Source organism: Vipera ursinii (assembly GCF_947247035.1).
Source record: "Vipera ursinii genome assembly, chromosome: 1".
NCBI lineage: Eukaryota > Metazoa > Chordata > Lepidosauria > Squamata > Viperidae > Vipera > Vipera ursinii.
In genome coordinates, this window is record NC_139512.1 from 304,749,145 (window position 1) to 304,766,509 (window position 17,365).

The window sequence follows — 17,365 nt, forward strand, 5'->3', positions numbered from 1 at the left end:
AGAGAGAAAAAGGAGCAATAAATTATTATTTATTTACTTAATTATATGGTATATCAATTTTATTTAAAATGTAAATATTTTGGCCCCTCACTTGTTTTCCATAATAAGGATTTACTCCAAGAATTATTTCATAATTTTTATAATAGCCTAAGCTTAAAAATAAAGGAAATCTAACAATCACTAAATAATAATAAGAAATCTAAGATAAATTTTATAAACAATATTATTAAGTAAGAGCCAGTGTTTTAATCATGAAATAGGTAAAACTAACCTTATAAGGCTTTCATTTGTATTCTTTTTTGAAATGGTCATATTACTGGAACCTTTAAATATCTCCAAAAGAGTAGTTATGGCATTGTTTACCAATCTGCGAAGAAATTCTTGAAAGATTCTATCTACAAGCTTAAGAAACTTAGAAAAGCGTTCCATAATGTGCCGCCATTCAGCTATCTCAAAGTATTTTGGTTTCTCTTTGAAATCATGCAGTGAATGCTGAAAAAGTTTTTCTACTCCCTTCATTTTTGCTACCTACAGCATTATGAAATAATAAATTTGCAAAAGTAATAAATATATACAGTATTTTTCATCATGTAGACATTTTGTATTATTTACTTTTCATCACCAGGATTGTTTTCAACAAAGAAAACAAAATTTGAAGACATTTCATACATATGTATTTCTTACCAGAATTGCCAATAGGTGATAGTGGTGGTAGTGAATAACAACTGCAACCATAGCCTTGACTATTGACTTTTACTGCATCGTCTTTTAAGATTTTGAATAGCTCAGCTGGAATACTGTCACCTCCACTAGCTTTGTTGTTGCTCAGCTTTCCTAAGGCCCATTTCACTTCACATTCTAGGATGTCTGGCTCAGGGTCAGTGATGACCCCATCATGATGACATTAAGCTCGTTCTTGTATCGTTCTGTGTAGTTTTTCCATCTCTTCTTAATCTCTTGTGCCTCTGTTAGGTCCCTGCCATTTTGGTCCTTTATCATGCCCATTTTTGCATGAAACGTTCCCTTCATCTCTCCAATTTTCTTGAAAAGATCTCTGGTCCTCCCTATTCTATTGTTTTCTTCTATTACTTTGCACTGTTCATTTAAGAAGGCATTCTTATCTCTTCTAGCTGTTCTCTGGAATTCTGCATTAAATTGCCTTCCCTTGCCTTTCACTTCCTTTCTTTCCTCAGCTATTTGCAAAGCTTCCTCAGACAGCCACTTTGCTTTCTTCATAAGATCAGAAAAAATAATTATTATACTTCCTGAAAGTTAAAAGTCTTAACAATATAACTTAAGAAAAACTTTAAAGTATATTGGAAATATATTTTAAAATAAACATATTCAAGATAAAAATTATATATAATAATATAATAAATATAATAATATAATATAATAATATAATAATATAATATAATATAATATAATAATATAATATAATATAATATATAATAATATAATTAATATAATATAATATAATATAATAATATAATAATATAATATAATATAATATAATATAATAATATAATATAATATAATAATATAATATAATATAATATAATATAATATAATATAATATAATATAATATAATATAATATAATATAATATAATATAATATAATATAATATAATATAATATAATATAATATAATATAATATAATATAATATAATATAATATAATATAATATATAATATATCTTCAAACACCAGGATGGATAAAAACAGTCTTTTATTGCTAAAAGATCATAATAAGCAATATTATCACATGAAGTATTAATACCACTTTACAATGCCTTGGTAAGGCCACACTTGGAATGCTGCATCCAGTTTTAGTCACCATGACGTAAAAAAGATGTTAAGACTCTACATAGAAAGAGTACAGAGAAGAGCAACAAAGATGATTAGGGGACTGGAGACTAAAACATATAAGGAACGGTTGCTGGAATTGGGTATGTCTAGTTTAATGAAGAGAAGGATGAGGGGGGACATGATAGCAGTGTTCCAATATCTCAGGGGCTGCCACAAAGAAGAGAGAGTCAAGCTATTCTCCAAAGCACCCAAACACAGGACAAGAAGCAGCGGATGGAAACTAATCAAGGAGAGAAACAACCTAGAACTAAGGAGAAACAGATAGGGAGGAGAAAGATGAAAAAAAGGGACAGTAAGACCGGATTGCAAGGAAAGCGATGCGAGACAGTAAGAACAATCACGATTGGCTAAAGCAAGGTCCATCACATGGCCAATGACCAGAGCACAGAACCAAACAGGCTTACCAATGGTTTTTCAAACCTTCAATGCTTTCTCTGATGACACTGGCCTTTAAGTATATATGCCAGGGATTCGTATTTTTAAAGTTATTAAGAATATATATGTGTGTGTGTGTATATGTGTATGTATGTATATATATATATACACACACACATATATACACATACATACATACATACATACATACATATATATATATAATGTTTTCTGAGGTTTTCGCGGGTGTTCGTATGTGGATCTTTGGTTATTCGGGTTTTTCCCCGCGTAGAACTAAAGGTGTAGGCGCAACGTTTCGACGGAATCCCATCCGTCATCATCAGGCTGTATGTATGTATGTATGTATGTATGTATGTATGTATACGTATGTGTATGTGTAAAGTCCTTCGGGAAAGGGCGGTATATAAATTTATATATATATATATATATATATATATATATATATATATATATATATATATATATATACACACACACACACACACACATACACACATACATACATATATGTAAACAAACTAAACGAACACTGGGATGGAATAAGAAAAAACTAAAACAGTTTTTATTGCTAAAAGATCAAGCTTTCGTTGGCTAACTGCCAACATCATCAGTATGGAAACGCTGGGGTGGGGAGATCGCGTTTATACTGTTGGTGTCTGCACTCTGCTCATGGAGTGCGTCACCGATCTGTTTGTTGAGGTCGGCCGTATTTCTTTCAGTTGTCGTGCATCCGTTTTTGGGGGGTGTAGTTGTCTCTGGGTATCTGTTGTCAAAAGTGAATTGCTGATAGTTCTGTGTGTTGTAGCCATAGCTCTAGTCATTGCCTGTGTTCTCATACCAGAGGTCCTAAATAGTTGTTGCTCTTCTTCCCTGTGTTCTACATTGCAGGGTGGTTGTGTGTTGGTGCAATCTTGATTTTGATACAATGAGGCACTCTGTGAATGCTTGCGCTGTTTGCCTTCATATTGCGCACGTCGTTCTTCTTCCCAATTCCTCAGTGCCTGGTATGCAGGGGGGAGGTCTATGTGCCGGTTGATAGAGGAGTGGTTTGAAAACCAAGCTTCCTTAAACAAGTGGCCGCCTTTAGTGTTGTCACTGGCAGCGATCTTGTGTTCATGCACCGTAGTCCTCAGTCGTTTTGCTGTCTCCCCCATGTAATTGCAATTGCAATTCTGACATGACATCTTATACTTGACCGAGGATTTTTCTTCATTGGGGAGTGGATCTTTAGGGTGCATGACACAAGCTCCTAAAGTCCAATCAGGTCTGTGGGCAACACCGACCTTCTGAGGGGCTAGTATGCGGGCTGTGGCCTTGGATACACTGTCGATATAAGGCAGTGTTATCCGTGATGTTAATGTGTTTTCACATTGATGGTGGGTAGGTTCACCTGGCCTGTGTTGTCTAATGAAGTTAGATGGGTACCCGCTGTTTCTGCAGACACGATAAAGGCAGCGTCTTTCTTCCCTTTTTGCCTTATTTGTGTTGCAATGCGTGTCTATACATCTAAAGAGGGTCCTAATACAGCTGGCCTTATGGGTTGTGGGGTGATTACTTTCATAATGAAGTATCCTGTCCGTATGGGTGGATTTACGCTAGACTGATGTGTTTAATGAGCCATCAGGTTGACATCTAACCAACACATCTAAAAAGGCCAAATCCCCTTTGGTTTCTTCTTCTGCAGTAAAGCGGATATCAGGATAGATGGAATTGAGCTTCCTCATCAGCCTGTCCTTGTCCTGCTTTTTGACGATCACAAAGGTGTCGTCCACATACCTCACCCAAAATTTGGGGCGATACGTAGACATCACCCGGGTCTCTAACTGTTGCAGGACTCCCTCTGCAATGACACCAGAGATGGGGGACCCCATAGAGGTAACCTTCACCTGTTCATAAATGGTGCCTTGAAATGTAAAAAACTTTTTCAGGCATAGGGACGTAAGCTGAAGCCAATCTTCGTTGCTAAGTGAATCTTGATGCTTCCCCACTCCCTGCTGTTGCAAGCGGTCCCCAATTACAGCAAGTGCTAGGTCTTGTGGAATTGAGGTAAATAGGGAGGTGACATCATAGGAAATCATGATCTCCCCCACCTCTATGCTGACAGATCTAATTTTCTCTAAAAATTCACTAGAGGAATTCACAGTGGTATCATTGTTCATTACTAGATATCTTAACCTGCCATATAGCCATTTGGCCAGCCCCAAGGTTGGAGTTCCCCTAAATGACACAATGGGTCTTAGGGGAGCTCCTTCCTTATGGGTCTTGGGGAGTCCATAAAATCTGGCAGTAGGTGCGTCTTTGGGGCGCATAGTTCTTAAAGCCTCCTCCCCTATTTTCCCTTGCCATTTTAATCTATCCAGTACCTTGGAAATTTGGTTCCTGGGGGTTGTCATAGGGTGTTTTTTGACAGTCCGGTAGGCGCTGGTGTCATTGAGCAGTGTGAGGGCTTTGTGGATATCATCAGGTCGGTCCATTATGACCGTTGCTCTGCCTTTGTCAGCTGGGAGGATGACGATGGATGTGTCATCCTGTAATTGCTTTAGGGCTTCTTTTTCAGTAACTGATAATGTTTGGCAGCGTCTATGAGTCATAAGAAGGCTTGTGAGGCGGTGCCTGATAGAGCCCCTGGTCTCTTCATTAATATTCACTTGTTGGATAGCTGATTCAAAGGCTGCCACAAAGTCCACAGTGCGCACATCCATTAGGTTGTAACCTGCATCACGTTGCAACAATTCGAGTTGTTTGTAAGAAATCGTCTTAGGTGATAAATTGTGTACCAAACCATTGTTAGAACCAGGGCTGCTTATTGCATGCAGGTGCTGCATTTTGTGATGCAGGACCTCAGTCCTGAGTTGCTTGGTCTTTTCTGTAGCTTCGCTAATATGGCAAGCGAGAAGCTGAGGACTAGGGTGCATGAACACAAGCTCACTATTAGAAGACAAGAACAACATTCACAGGTGTGGGCACACATGGCTACACATAACCACGCCTTTAATCTAACAGGGACTGAGGCAATTGCCATTTAGGACCTCTGGTATGAGAACACGGGCAATGACTAGAGCTATGGCTACAACACATAAAAATATCAGCAATTCACTTTTGACAACAGATACTCAGAGACAAGTACATCCCCCAAAAACGGATGCACGACAACTCAAAGAAATACGGCCGACCTCAACAAACAGATCGGTGACGCGCTCCATGAGTATAAATGCGATCTCCCCACCCCAGCGTTTTATTCCATCCCAGTATTCGTTTAGTTTGTTAATTTTAACATGCCTGGGATTCGCATTTTTAATCTTAACAAGGAATATATATATATATATTTCATTAATATATATAATTCATTAATTACCTTTAAAAAGCAAGTCTGAATTACTTTGATTACATTATCTTTAAAAGCTTGGAGTTGAGATAAAGCATGTTGACTCTGTTGATATTGTTCCTCGCAAAATTTATCTAATGTGTATGTATAGGATATATTTATCTAAGAACAAAAGAAAACATATAAATAATTACAATTTCCCTGAAATGGATGCAAATTCTTATGTATTCTTCTCATTCATCTGAAGAAGAATAAATGTTAGCACAGTGAATGGTACACACATACCCAAATATACTTATTAACTATCACAGTTGAAATAGTTCCTAAATGATTTTCCTAACCTGCATTAATGGGCAGTCAAAACATGAGATACAAAATTTTTAAAATCAGGGAGCAATTAGAAGAAAAATGTGGCTCTAAATCCCCAGCTCGAAATGTTGTCCATCTGAATGAAGTTATTTAGCATTAGACTGAATCACTTGGTGACACCTCAGAAGCAGAACTCATTAATATAAATTTTGGTGCCTCCAGATGTGTGTATATGAATGTTCAGAGAGAGGGGAAGGGGAGGTTGAATGGCTTGTTGCACTTTCAAACTACTATTAATTTTAATATAAAGATAATAGTTGATTGAGTATATGTCATTTCCTAATAAGGAATTTAGCAAGAATGCCATTGTGAATATTTCCATAGTAGAACATAACCATGGGGTAAAAACATAGAAACATGACTTTTTTTTCCTTTTAACATTTTTTCAGTTTCTCATACAAGCTATAAACTTGTATGTAATTATACAGTATTAAAGCATTAACTTCAATCAAACTAAAATATTAGGTGATAACTGAACGGAACAAAATCTGTCTTCTCACACTAACAGTTCACAATAATGTTGGTGGTTAGAAATAGAACAAAAAAAGAATAGTGCATTAATACATTCAAGTTATATTTTTCTTTGAACTTTTAATACATTTTTTCTATTCAAGTAATCCTCAAGTTACAACTGGGACTAGAATTTCTCATGCCAAACAAGATAGTTGTTAAGTGAGTCATGCCCAGTTTTACAACTTTTTTGCCACAGTTGTTAAGCAAATAACTGCAGCTAATAAGTGAATCATATTGTTAAGAAAATCTGGCTTCCCCCATTGACTTCATTTGTTAGAAACCAGCTGGGAAGGTCACAAATAGTAATTACATGACCCAGGATGTTGCATCTATTGTAAATATATGCTGTTTGCCAAATGCCCACATTTTGAACTTGTGACCCTGGGGATGCTGTGACAGTCATAAGTGTGAGAACGTTTTTCAGTGCCATTGTAACTTCAAACGGTCACTAAATGAATGGTTGTAATCAAGAACGGTGCCGCCGTTCGGAGAATGCCGTCTAGTGACCCCCAGGGGGAGGGCGTTCTCTGTGGGTGCGCCTGACCTGTGGAACCGTTTACCGGTTGAGCTCCGGATGGCTCCCGACCTTCGCTCCTTCCGACGCGACCTAAAAACCTATTTGTTTGAACTACCCGGCCTGGTCTGATGGGTTTTGTTTTAATTATTGTTTTAATGTAATTTATTTTCTGCATTTGGGCACTAGGGTTTAATTTGTTTTTAATTTCTTTATTTTGGGTATTTTGGTATTTATGTCCCTGTTCACCGCCCTGAGTCCTTAGGGAGAAGGGCGGTATACAAATCAAATCAAATAAAATAAATAAAATAAATAAATTATTTGTGCCTTCAAATCAATGTTGACTTCTGAAACTTTTTTGGCAAGATTTTGGCTTGCCATTGGCTCCTTCCTAGGGCTGAGAGAGAGTGACCAGCTGGCTTTTGTGCCTAACAGGGGCACAATACTGTATAGAACTCAGTTTCCCAGTTTCTAGCCTGATGTCTTAACCACTATAGAAAACTGGCTCTTATTTCTATTATGTTTTTACACACTTAAAATATTTACTCTTACCTTTATGAAATTTATAGTTGTTTTTGCAGATGATCTGGGCTTCTCTGGATTACTCACATCTACACACAAGGTTTGGAGATAAAGTAAGCAACTTTGCAATATCTCATCAGCAAAAAATAGTTGCTTATACAATATCATTCTGCAAACAAAATAATAACAATATTTTAAATTACTACAAGTTTTCAGTTTATAATAATAAATATAAGTAGACATATGCCTTGGAATTCAGCAATTCACCTTGAAAGTCATTATCTCATAAACTTGGTTGACATATATGGATTTAGGAGAACCTAAACTAAAACCAGAGGAGAATTGGAAAGGGAAGGCCATATTTCTCAGTCTTTTACCTATGGTCAGTTAACAAAGATTTAAACTGGATAAGGAGGATTTTGTTGTTACCAATGAGAAAACTGGTTTTAAGTTGGATTTAAGTACTAATAATGAAGATATGATTGCTAAGATGCATAAATTATTGTTGAAAATGAATATGGAGGATGCAATGTTAAAGATTGTATGATCAAATTGGCAAGAAACTTTGGCTGCAACATAATGCTTGATCAATGGGAGAATATGTGGAGTAAAGGACTGAAATTTATACTGAATAATAACTTGAAATAGAGAGATGATGTATCATTGGCATTTAACACCATATAAATTGTCAGAAAGTTTGTATAAGAGTTTGTCAAATAAACGTTAGAAATGTAAACAATCTGAAGTCACTTTTTATCGCTTCTGGTTGCCATGTAAGAAAACTAAGACTTTTTGCAATCAGATAAGTATTTTTTTTACTCAGACAATTCTTAAACTGAATGTACAATTGAAACCAGAGGTTTTTCTTATATGTTACAATTACCGTATTTTTCCGTCTATAACATGCACCCCTGTATAAGACACTCTGGCATGCAAGTTCCAAGCTTACAGCAAACGAAGTCAGTGGCTTAGGCCCGGGATACCTGCAGGACCGTCTGCTGCCAGGAACGACTTCCCATTGCCCTGTGCGCTCACACAGAGAGGGCCTCCTCAGGGTGCCGTCAGCCTGACAATGTCGGCTGGCGACCCCCAGGGGGAGGGCCTTCTCTGTGGGGGCACCTGCCCTGTGGAATCAGCTCCCCTTGGAGCTCCGGATGGCCCCTGACCTCCGGTCCTTCCGTCGTGACGTTAAGACACTTCTTTTCCAACAGGCCGACCTGGACTGATGATAAGGGGTTTTAACATGGTTTTAACATTTCATTGGTTTTAGTTGGGGCTAGGTAGAGTTTAATTTCTTCTTAATATTTGTATTTTATTTGTATTTTATTGTTGTTAGCCGCCCTGAGTCCTTCGGGAGATAGGGCGGCATATAAGTCCCATTAAATAAATGAATAAATAAATAAATAAACCGCCTCCCAGCACTCTAAATAGATGCCTCCCGGCCGGCCCCACCCCCACCCACCTAACCAGCATCCGTCACGATGAGCAGGCATAGTTAGTTCACAGCAGCAGCCTTCCGACCCTGGTAAACAAACCGGCGTGAGCACTGGCATGACAGTAAGGCAAGGGAATCGAAGGCAGGTTTTAAACTCCCCGCTGTTTCTCCACGCCGAACAGCTGAGCTGGCAAATCCGAAAGTTTGGCCAGCAGACGATCTTGCCCCCTCCCCCCACCCGTTAGTGGCATGTCCAGAGGGGCTTGACACCTGAACCAGGCAGCATGGCAGGGGCATGTAAAGAACCCACACAGGCAAGCCCTGGGCTGTGAAGGTTACCATTATTTTTTCATGTATAAGACACTTCACTTGTATAAAATGCACCTGGTTTTTGAACAGGGTGTTTGCAGGAAAAAATAACGTCTTATACACAGAAAAATACGGTATCTGCAAGGCTTCTCTATGCACAGAGATGAAAGGACTCACATATACCTTCAATGGAAGAATGGATGGTGAAATTAATGGAGTTGGCAGAGATGATGAAATTGACAATTCTGATTAGGGAAAGATTTTATCTAGCTTTGTTTTTACTTGGAAACAATTCTTGTATTTTTTGCTTGAAATTGAAAGAAATGAAATTTTAATCTTGGGTTATACTGTTTGTAATGGTTTATTCTAATTCAAAGGGTCATTGATTTTTAGGTTTTATCTGTATAAAATAAAGTCAAAAGTCACTTTTCTCTATATTTTCCCCCTTTTCCTCTACTTTTTTATATTTTATATATTTCTTTGAAATGTAATAAAGTTTTGAAAGAAATAAATTCATCATTTGCCCTCCAGAATAAAAGAGAAATAAAATAGAATTATTGGTGGTCTTGTGCTCCCTGCCTTTCCTGAAAGATAGGAAGAGTGAACATCTTACACAAAACTAAGAAATTATTTTAAATGTTTCCCAACATTCAGTGAAACCCCACTAAAATAATTGAATCACAAAATGGATGAGTTAGAAAGTTTTTATATAATGTGCAGGTCTCCCTAATAGGGCCATCCATTTCTCCAGTGCAGAATGTTTTACTGTTTAAGAGTTTCTATCAGGAAATACCATTGGTTCTTATCCTGCTCATAGTTCCAAGAGTTAAACAGGTCCAATCTCTTTTTATGACAGCCTTTAAACAAGTGTTGATTGCTATCCCTTACCTTTTCTTTTGTATACTAAACATTCTCAACAACGTCATATGTTCCTCATAGGACTTAGGTTCCAAATCTCTTATCGTGCTTATAGATTTTCTCTGAACTTGTTCTACATTCTCTACATTTAAAGCGTACAACCCAGAGCTGACCATGGTATACCAATGTAGTCTAAGCAGAGTACAATGCAGCTATTATCTCTCATACAGCAGCTCAACTCCCATGGTAGCAACAACACAATCTATTCAGCCACTTGACCAGCTCCAGCTCCAGTGGGTCCCCAGGCCCACTGACAAAAACCATGTTTTATGGTCTTTCAGAAAAGCAATAAGGTGGGGATCAATTGTACCTCAGGGGGAAATGTTCCATAAAGAAGGAGTCACTACCAAGAATCTTGGTGGAGCAGTGGGCTAATGCCTCCTTAAGTAACACCAGCTGCCTGCAATTAGTGCAGGTTCGAGTCCCACCAGGCTCAAGGTTGACTCAGCCTTCCATCCTTCCCAGGTAGGTAAAATGAGGACCCAGATTGTTGGGGGCAATAAGCTCACTTTGTAAAAATGCCGCTTGGGGTGGGGGGCGAAAGCCCTAATAAGCAGGCATATACATAGAATGAAGGCTATTGCTAAGCACATTGATTTGTGCTTCTTAGATTGTAAGCCGCCCTGAGTCTTCGGAGAAGGGCGGGATATAAATGGGATAAAAAAAAAGAATGCCCTGTTTTGTGATTTTACCAGATGACAATCCCTAATCAATAGGACCATGCTTTCTTAGATCCTTAACACATGCCCTATTATCAAGGGACAAATCCTCAAATATGGTAGTTATGCATTTGATTTTTCCTGTTCAGGCTGGTGTTTTACATTTGTTACTTTTAAAAACAAGTCTCCCACCTGAAAAAAAGGTAATCAACTCGCTCAGTATAAATACTTACTGGTTTTTCTTTATTTTTGAATACTTAACATTATTTTTCCAGAGGATAAAATATTTCTTTTTTCTGAAAAGAAAAGGAAAATCTTCTGAGAAAGAAACAGAACTGATTGTATAATCAAGGATTACTGAGCCAGAGATATGTAATTTATTTTGTATAACCATTACCCACAAATATTAAATATTTAACATAATTTCATATGACTAAAATGTAATAATTATTTTAACAGAATATGGCAACTTTCTCTGATGGCATCCCCACTGACTTTCTGAAGAAATCAGCAGAGAAAATGGCAAATGTTAATCACATGATTGCAGGGCATTTGACAACTGCAAAATTTGCCAAACACCCAAAATAAGATCAAGTGACCCAGTTGGGGTGGGGGAAAGGCATGGCCATTTACAATGGCTAGAAGTACTTTACAGATTGTAAAGCACCTGTTCTAAGGCCATCATAAATGTAAATGGTTGTAAAACAACTGGACTTAAGTCAAGGATAACAGGTAATCTCCGAGTTACGAGTGCTCACTTAAGGCTTGTCAAAGTTACATGATGAGAGCCCCCTAGTGCTTATGAGCAAGTCCCGAAGTTACGAATATTGCATCACCACGGCAGTTGTTCGCCTTTACAAGCAACTGCAGTGGCTCTGCAACATTCACCCTGGTTATTCCCTACCTACCTACCCCCACCCCTAGGCGCTAGGCCTTCAAGACTCACCTTACTAAGATCACTTTCTTGGCTGCTCCAGGCCTTTGGTGCATTCGCAAAGAATGGAAACCTAAAGTAACGCAAGATCACGCAAGATCAGTGGGGCAAGATCTCACACCATTGATCTCTTGTGATCTCATGGTACTTTAGGCCTCTGATCTCTGTAACAGAAAATGGAACTGAAGCTAGGGGACGCTTCCAAATGCCTCCAGAGGCTGGATCCAGGCTCTAGAGGCATTTTCCAGGCCGCTGCCACCCAGATCTGAGGCCAGAGAATGCTTCTGCGCCCCAAGGCCTGATCTGGACTCCAGAGGCATTTTCCACACCCTATCAGGCCACAGGGAGGCATGTAGAAGCATCCCCCAGCCTCAGATCCCAGCAGCAGCAGGAACCATAGCAGAGAAGATGTATCTTTTCCAGGTGAGTTCGGCGTGGCAGGAAGGGAGGGGGAAGCATGTGGTATCTTAGTGGGTCAGGGAAGCCTTGGGGACCTGTTCCATCACTAGGCCCTCCATGGCCTTCCCCACCCTGAGATAACTCATGTTCGCTTAATGAGCCATGCACGTTTTAATGAGCAATGGAGTAATCTTGTTTGAGGTACGAGATTTACTCTACGGGTTTTCGATTTACTAGTGGAATGGGCAGACTCAATTACACTCATAACTCAAGGACTACCTGTACATATAAGTCATTATTTCATTGCCCCATAGACCAGGGGTCCCCAACCCCGGTCTGTGGACCAGTACCGGGCTGCAGCACACCAGCAACCGAGCTGCACAAACAAGCAAAGCCCCATCTGCGAGATGCAGGCAGCACACAAAACCACGCCCCCTCTGGTCCATGGAAAAACCTCTCTCCATGCAACCAGTCCGTGGTGCCCAAAAGGTTGGGGACCTCTGCCATAGACTGTATGGGACATGAAATGATGATAACTAAAAGCTACTTGGTCCAAAATGGAAGAATCCTAATCAAACAATGTGTGCAATCTAACATCAATACTCCCATTGCCACACCAATCATCTTTGGCTAAGAGAGGCACCTAGCTTTGCACAGCCTATTTTTGTGGGGGTGGGAGTAGGACATGGGGCATGGGAATATTGTTCCCATGGAGAATTAAATGTAACTATTCTATGTCCAGACAAAAACAAAATATTAAAGTCCCAAACTAAACAATACCACAGAAAAATAAAAATAAAGGAGACCAGCATGGTTGCACAAATAGCTCTTTGACAAGCTGAGGGACAAGGACAAGTATAAAAAAAAGAAAATAGGGACATTTAATTAAAACAGAATACCAGCACATAACATGAATCTGCAGGGATGGAGTGAGAAAGGCTAAGACTAAGACTTGCAACAAATGCCAATAATAATAACAACAACAACAACAAAGCTCAACCCATCAAAAGCAACATAGTGGGAGATCAAACAGATACACAGAACAAAATATGTAAGAAATTGGTTAAAAACACCTATTCACAAGGAGCAGTTGGTTTATATCCCACATACTGAAAAAGCTGGCAGATGTGATCTCGGAACCATTGAACAAAACCTTTCCTAGCTTCTGGAGCATGGGGGAACTGCCAGAGTGGTGGAAAAGAGATGATGTGATTATACTCTTCAAAGGAGAAAAATGTGGATCCAGGAAACTATAAACAAATCAGGTTGATATCAATACTTTGGGAAAACCCTTAAAAAGAGAATCAAACATACATTTGTAAGCATCTAGAAATAAAAAAAGCAATCACTAGAAGCCAGCATTTGTTTGTTAAAAAAGAAATCATGCCAGACAAATCTTATTGCCTTCTTTGATAAAGTGACTAAATTAGCGGATGACAGAAATGCTATGGATGTAATTTATTTGGACTTCAATAAGGCATTTGACAAAGTATACTCCTTCTTCTAAAGCCTACCTCTTGGTAAGATAGAACAATGTGGGATAGACTATACCAACACCAGTTGCATTCACAGTTGGCTGGCCAACTGCACTCAGTATTTAGTTGTTGATGAAACTATATCTAGAAGAAGGGAAGCATGCAGTGGGGTACCTCAAGGTTCTGTCATGGGCTAGTGCTCTTCAACATTTTCATAAATAATTTAGATGAGGGAAGAGAAAGGTAATTCATCAAATTTGGTAGGAATTGTCAACACCTTGGAAGATAAATTTATGATTCAGAAGGATCTTGACAGACATGAGCCAACAAGATGCAATTCAGTGGTAAGAAAAGCAAGGTCCTGCACTTACTGTAGGCAGGAAAAACCAAACGCACAGATATAGAATAAATGGTACCTGGGTCAACAGTAGTAACTGCAGCAGGGAGCTTGGTGTTGCTCATTATTTAAGTATGAACCAGCAGTATAATGCAACTGCCAAAAAAGCCCAGTCCTGGGCTACATCAACAGAGGCATAGCATCAAGATCATGAGAAATGATAGTACCACTCTGTACTGCACTAGTGAGGCCCTATTTGGAATACTGTTTCAAATTCTTGTTGCCATGATATAAAAAATGCTGAGGCCTTAGAAAGAGCGCAGAGAAGGGCAACAACGATGATAAGGTGTCTGGAGGTTAAATCATATAAGGAAAAGTTAAGGGAACTAGACATATTTAGTCCAATGAACAGAAGGATTAGGGTGACATAGCTGGTTTCCAGTACTTGAAGAGCTATCACAGAGAAGAGAGGGTTGACTTAGTCTCTGAAGCATCTGAGGATAGGACAAGAAGCAATGGATGGAAACTTGTTAAAGAAAGATCCAAGTTGGAACTAAGGAGAATTTTTCTGACAATGAGAGCAATTAACCAATGGGACAGCTTGGTTATGAGTGCTTCTGGTTATGAGTGCTCTGTCACTGGAGGTTTTCAAGAAAATATAGGACAATCACCTGTCCTGTCTCCTCCTTGGGGAGGGGGTTGGACTGAGTTTTCAAAGATTCCTTCTCTGATTCTATGACATAACATCTGGTGTAGTCTTAAATCTTACTGTATGTGCTTTCATAGCAGGCCTTTGAAATGAAGATGCTCAGTACAGTATGAAGCTAGCTTTATATTAAGGTGCAAGAAGAAATGGCCCAGGGAGGATCTATCCATATTGCTATTTGTGCATATTAAAGACAATGTTGTCCTTTCTCAAATACTGATATAAAAAGTGCTATAAATGTGCACTGTGATTTTTGTTTTTTGAAAAAACTTCCCTCCATAATGAATTGCCTGAATACAGTTGACTACGAATCTTCTGTCATGTGATTTATTTATCAACACTATAACGTTTTTTTCTGAACACTTCTGACATAGACAAGAGTGCAAAAAAGAAAGGCTTTGAGTTGGTAATCATCTTTTGTTGCATAACAAAGGGAGTTATAGATGAATGAATATGGGGAAATGAACTTCTATATAAAATCTCTATAGCTGAAAAATGCTAGTTTCCACACTGAACTGTTTTGTCACATATAGCTAATCATAACATCCAAAATATCGTACTACACTTGAGTAAATAATTGCACACATATCTTTTGTTCCATAAATATCTCTTACCTGAAATTAAAATATAAATCCATGTTATGTAACACATTAAAAAGTTGTCTTTCATATAACCATTCCATTACTGGAGTTATTTCCATTTCTTGTTTTCCACACACTGAGGTAAACTGGAAAATGAGACAAAAGCTAGGATATTTAACTATATTTCAGTATTTATGAATTTACATTCCACTGTCATAATTTTTTAATGTCAAATAAAGTCCTTCGGGAGATAGGGCGGGATATAAATCCCATCAATAAATAAAATCTGATTGTTCAGATTTATAGCAATTCCCTCAACAATCCTGCCAAAGAAAACCACAATATTTGTATAAAGCAAGGGTGAGTAATATGTGGCCCACAGACTACATACAGCTCCATCTGCATTTTAGCAGCTCAAATTTATACCAAAGTTTGGTAGGAAAATGGCTTATTTTCCGTGGTACTTTTTTTTACTTTTCAGAATTAAGGGTGGGGATGGAAGCTGGAAGCTCTGAAAGCTCCAATTCAAACCACTTCAATTCCCATTCTTAAATTCCCACCCAAAAAGCAGACCACCACCACACCGCTTCAAAATTGTGCTACCAAATCCAGCACCAAAAATCAACAATTATTTTTGAATTTTGTAAAGTGATTGTTTGGCTACAAGAAGCCTACTACTGCCTACTGCTCCCATTCTCATTATTACCCCCCTACTCCATGCAAGAAACAACATAAATAATTCAACAACACCACTTCTCTTATAGTCCTCTAGTTTCAGAAGATAAATATTGTTAATGATCACTAATCCCTCAGATATTACCTACTCCTGAAAGATAAATAGGCAGCAGTGACAGGAAACTGCAACTGTCAAATCTGGTCTGTTCCACTGCACTGTAATGTTTCTATATTTTTACCTTTAGAGGGTGCTGGTGAATTACAAAGAAATAGTGATGCAGGTATCATTCCTTGTGGTTGTCTTTTTAAGGACCAAAAAAGACTACTGTGCACAAACCATCTTTGTTGCCTGCAAATCCACCCATACTTTTTAAAATTCAAATCTTTTTATTTTTATCAATATTTGTATTAAAAAAATACAGTTAAGTATACCCAGTATGATGGGGACCAGCCATACAAGACAGCTGGAGGGTGGAGTCACTTGGCATTTTATTGAAAAAAACTTTTCTGAAGAAAAAAATTACAGTGGCTCAAATAGACACTATATCCCAAAGGGAAAAATAATGAATAAAAGCAAATTTTATCCACTCTTCCTTGTTCTTGTTGAGAGGGGGAAGTAAAATGAGCACTTCTTCTTTTCTTTTAGTTTACATTAGAGTTTTTCATTGTTTGATCTACAGTTCAGAAGCACAATAAGGTAAGAACTGGTGTGACAGTGTTTACCATTCTGTTCTAGCACAAGCTGTCAGTCTGAAAAAAACATCTAAGAATACAAGTAAGAATTAATATTTTTCATCTGCTTATTTATAATTTGTTCTTATATCTTTCCTCAGGAAAATGCAGAGAAAGTTTTATTTTATTTTATTATTTTATGCCTCAATTCAATTGAATTCTAAGGCGTGCAACTACTGCACAAGGACTTTATGTTTCTGCAGAAGTATAGTAAAAAATTAGAAATAAGAAATAATCAGGGAACAGTAGTTTGCTATTTCTGGACTGTAAGAAGCGATTTGTTACCTTGGATACATATGAGGCACTAATAGTCCAATACTCTTTACTTGGTCTAGCCATATTTGCAGAGACTACTTGAAGATCATATGGATTATAGGCTGCTTTGGGGTCATCCCTACTTCTTATAAGACAGTATATGTATTCTCCATCATCTTTCTTTAATGCATCATCCTGAAAACAGTAATCAAGTGGTAAAGTGAATTATTTATAAAAATTAAAATTGTTAATACTTGGGTATCATAATTCATTTTGTTAAATTATATAGGACATAGTTAAGGTACTTATTTAAGTTGAATTGATGTAAAATAGAATGTATTTTCATATTTTAAAGGTATCATTCAGAAAAATTGGAACAGATTCAGAGAAGGGCATTTAGAATGATCAGAAACTAGAAACCATGAAGTGAAATTAAAAGTG

The 17,365-nt window shown here is 37.8% G+C and overlaps 1 protein-coding gene across 1 annotated transcript in view; it reads right to left on the minus strand.

The window, feature by feature from the left end:
* The window catches only part of DNAH14 (dynein axonemal heavy chain 14), a gene marked incomplete at both ends in the record, with an annotated part of 211,297 nt that overhangs the window by 174,967 nt on the left and 18,965 nt on the right, over positions 1-17,365 (minus strand). Inside the window, 6 exons of the mRNA XM_083377402.1 lie at positions 272-528; positions 5,622-5,753; positions 7,540-7,678; positions 11,064-11,126; positions 15,296-15,408; positions 16,955-17,119. Coding sequence (XP_083233528.1) covers positions 272-528; positions 5,622-5,753; positions 7,540-7,678; positions 11,064-11,126; positions 15,296-15,408; positions 16,955-17,119 — 869 coding nt within the window. The remainder of the gene's footprint in view (positions 1-271; positions 529-5,621; positions 5,754-7,539; positions 7,679-11,063; positions 11,127-15,295; positions 15,409-16,954; positions 17,120-17,365) is intronic.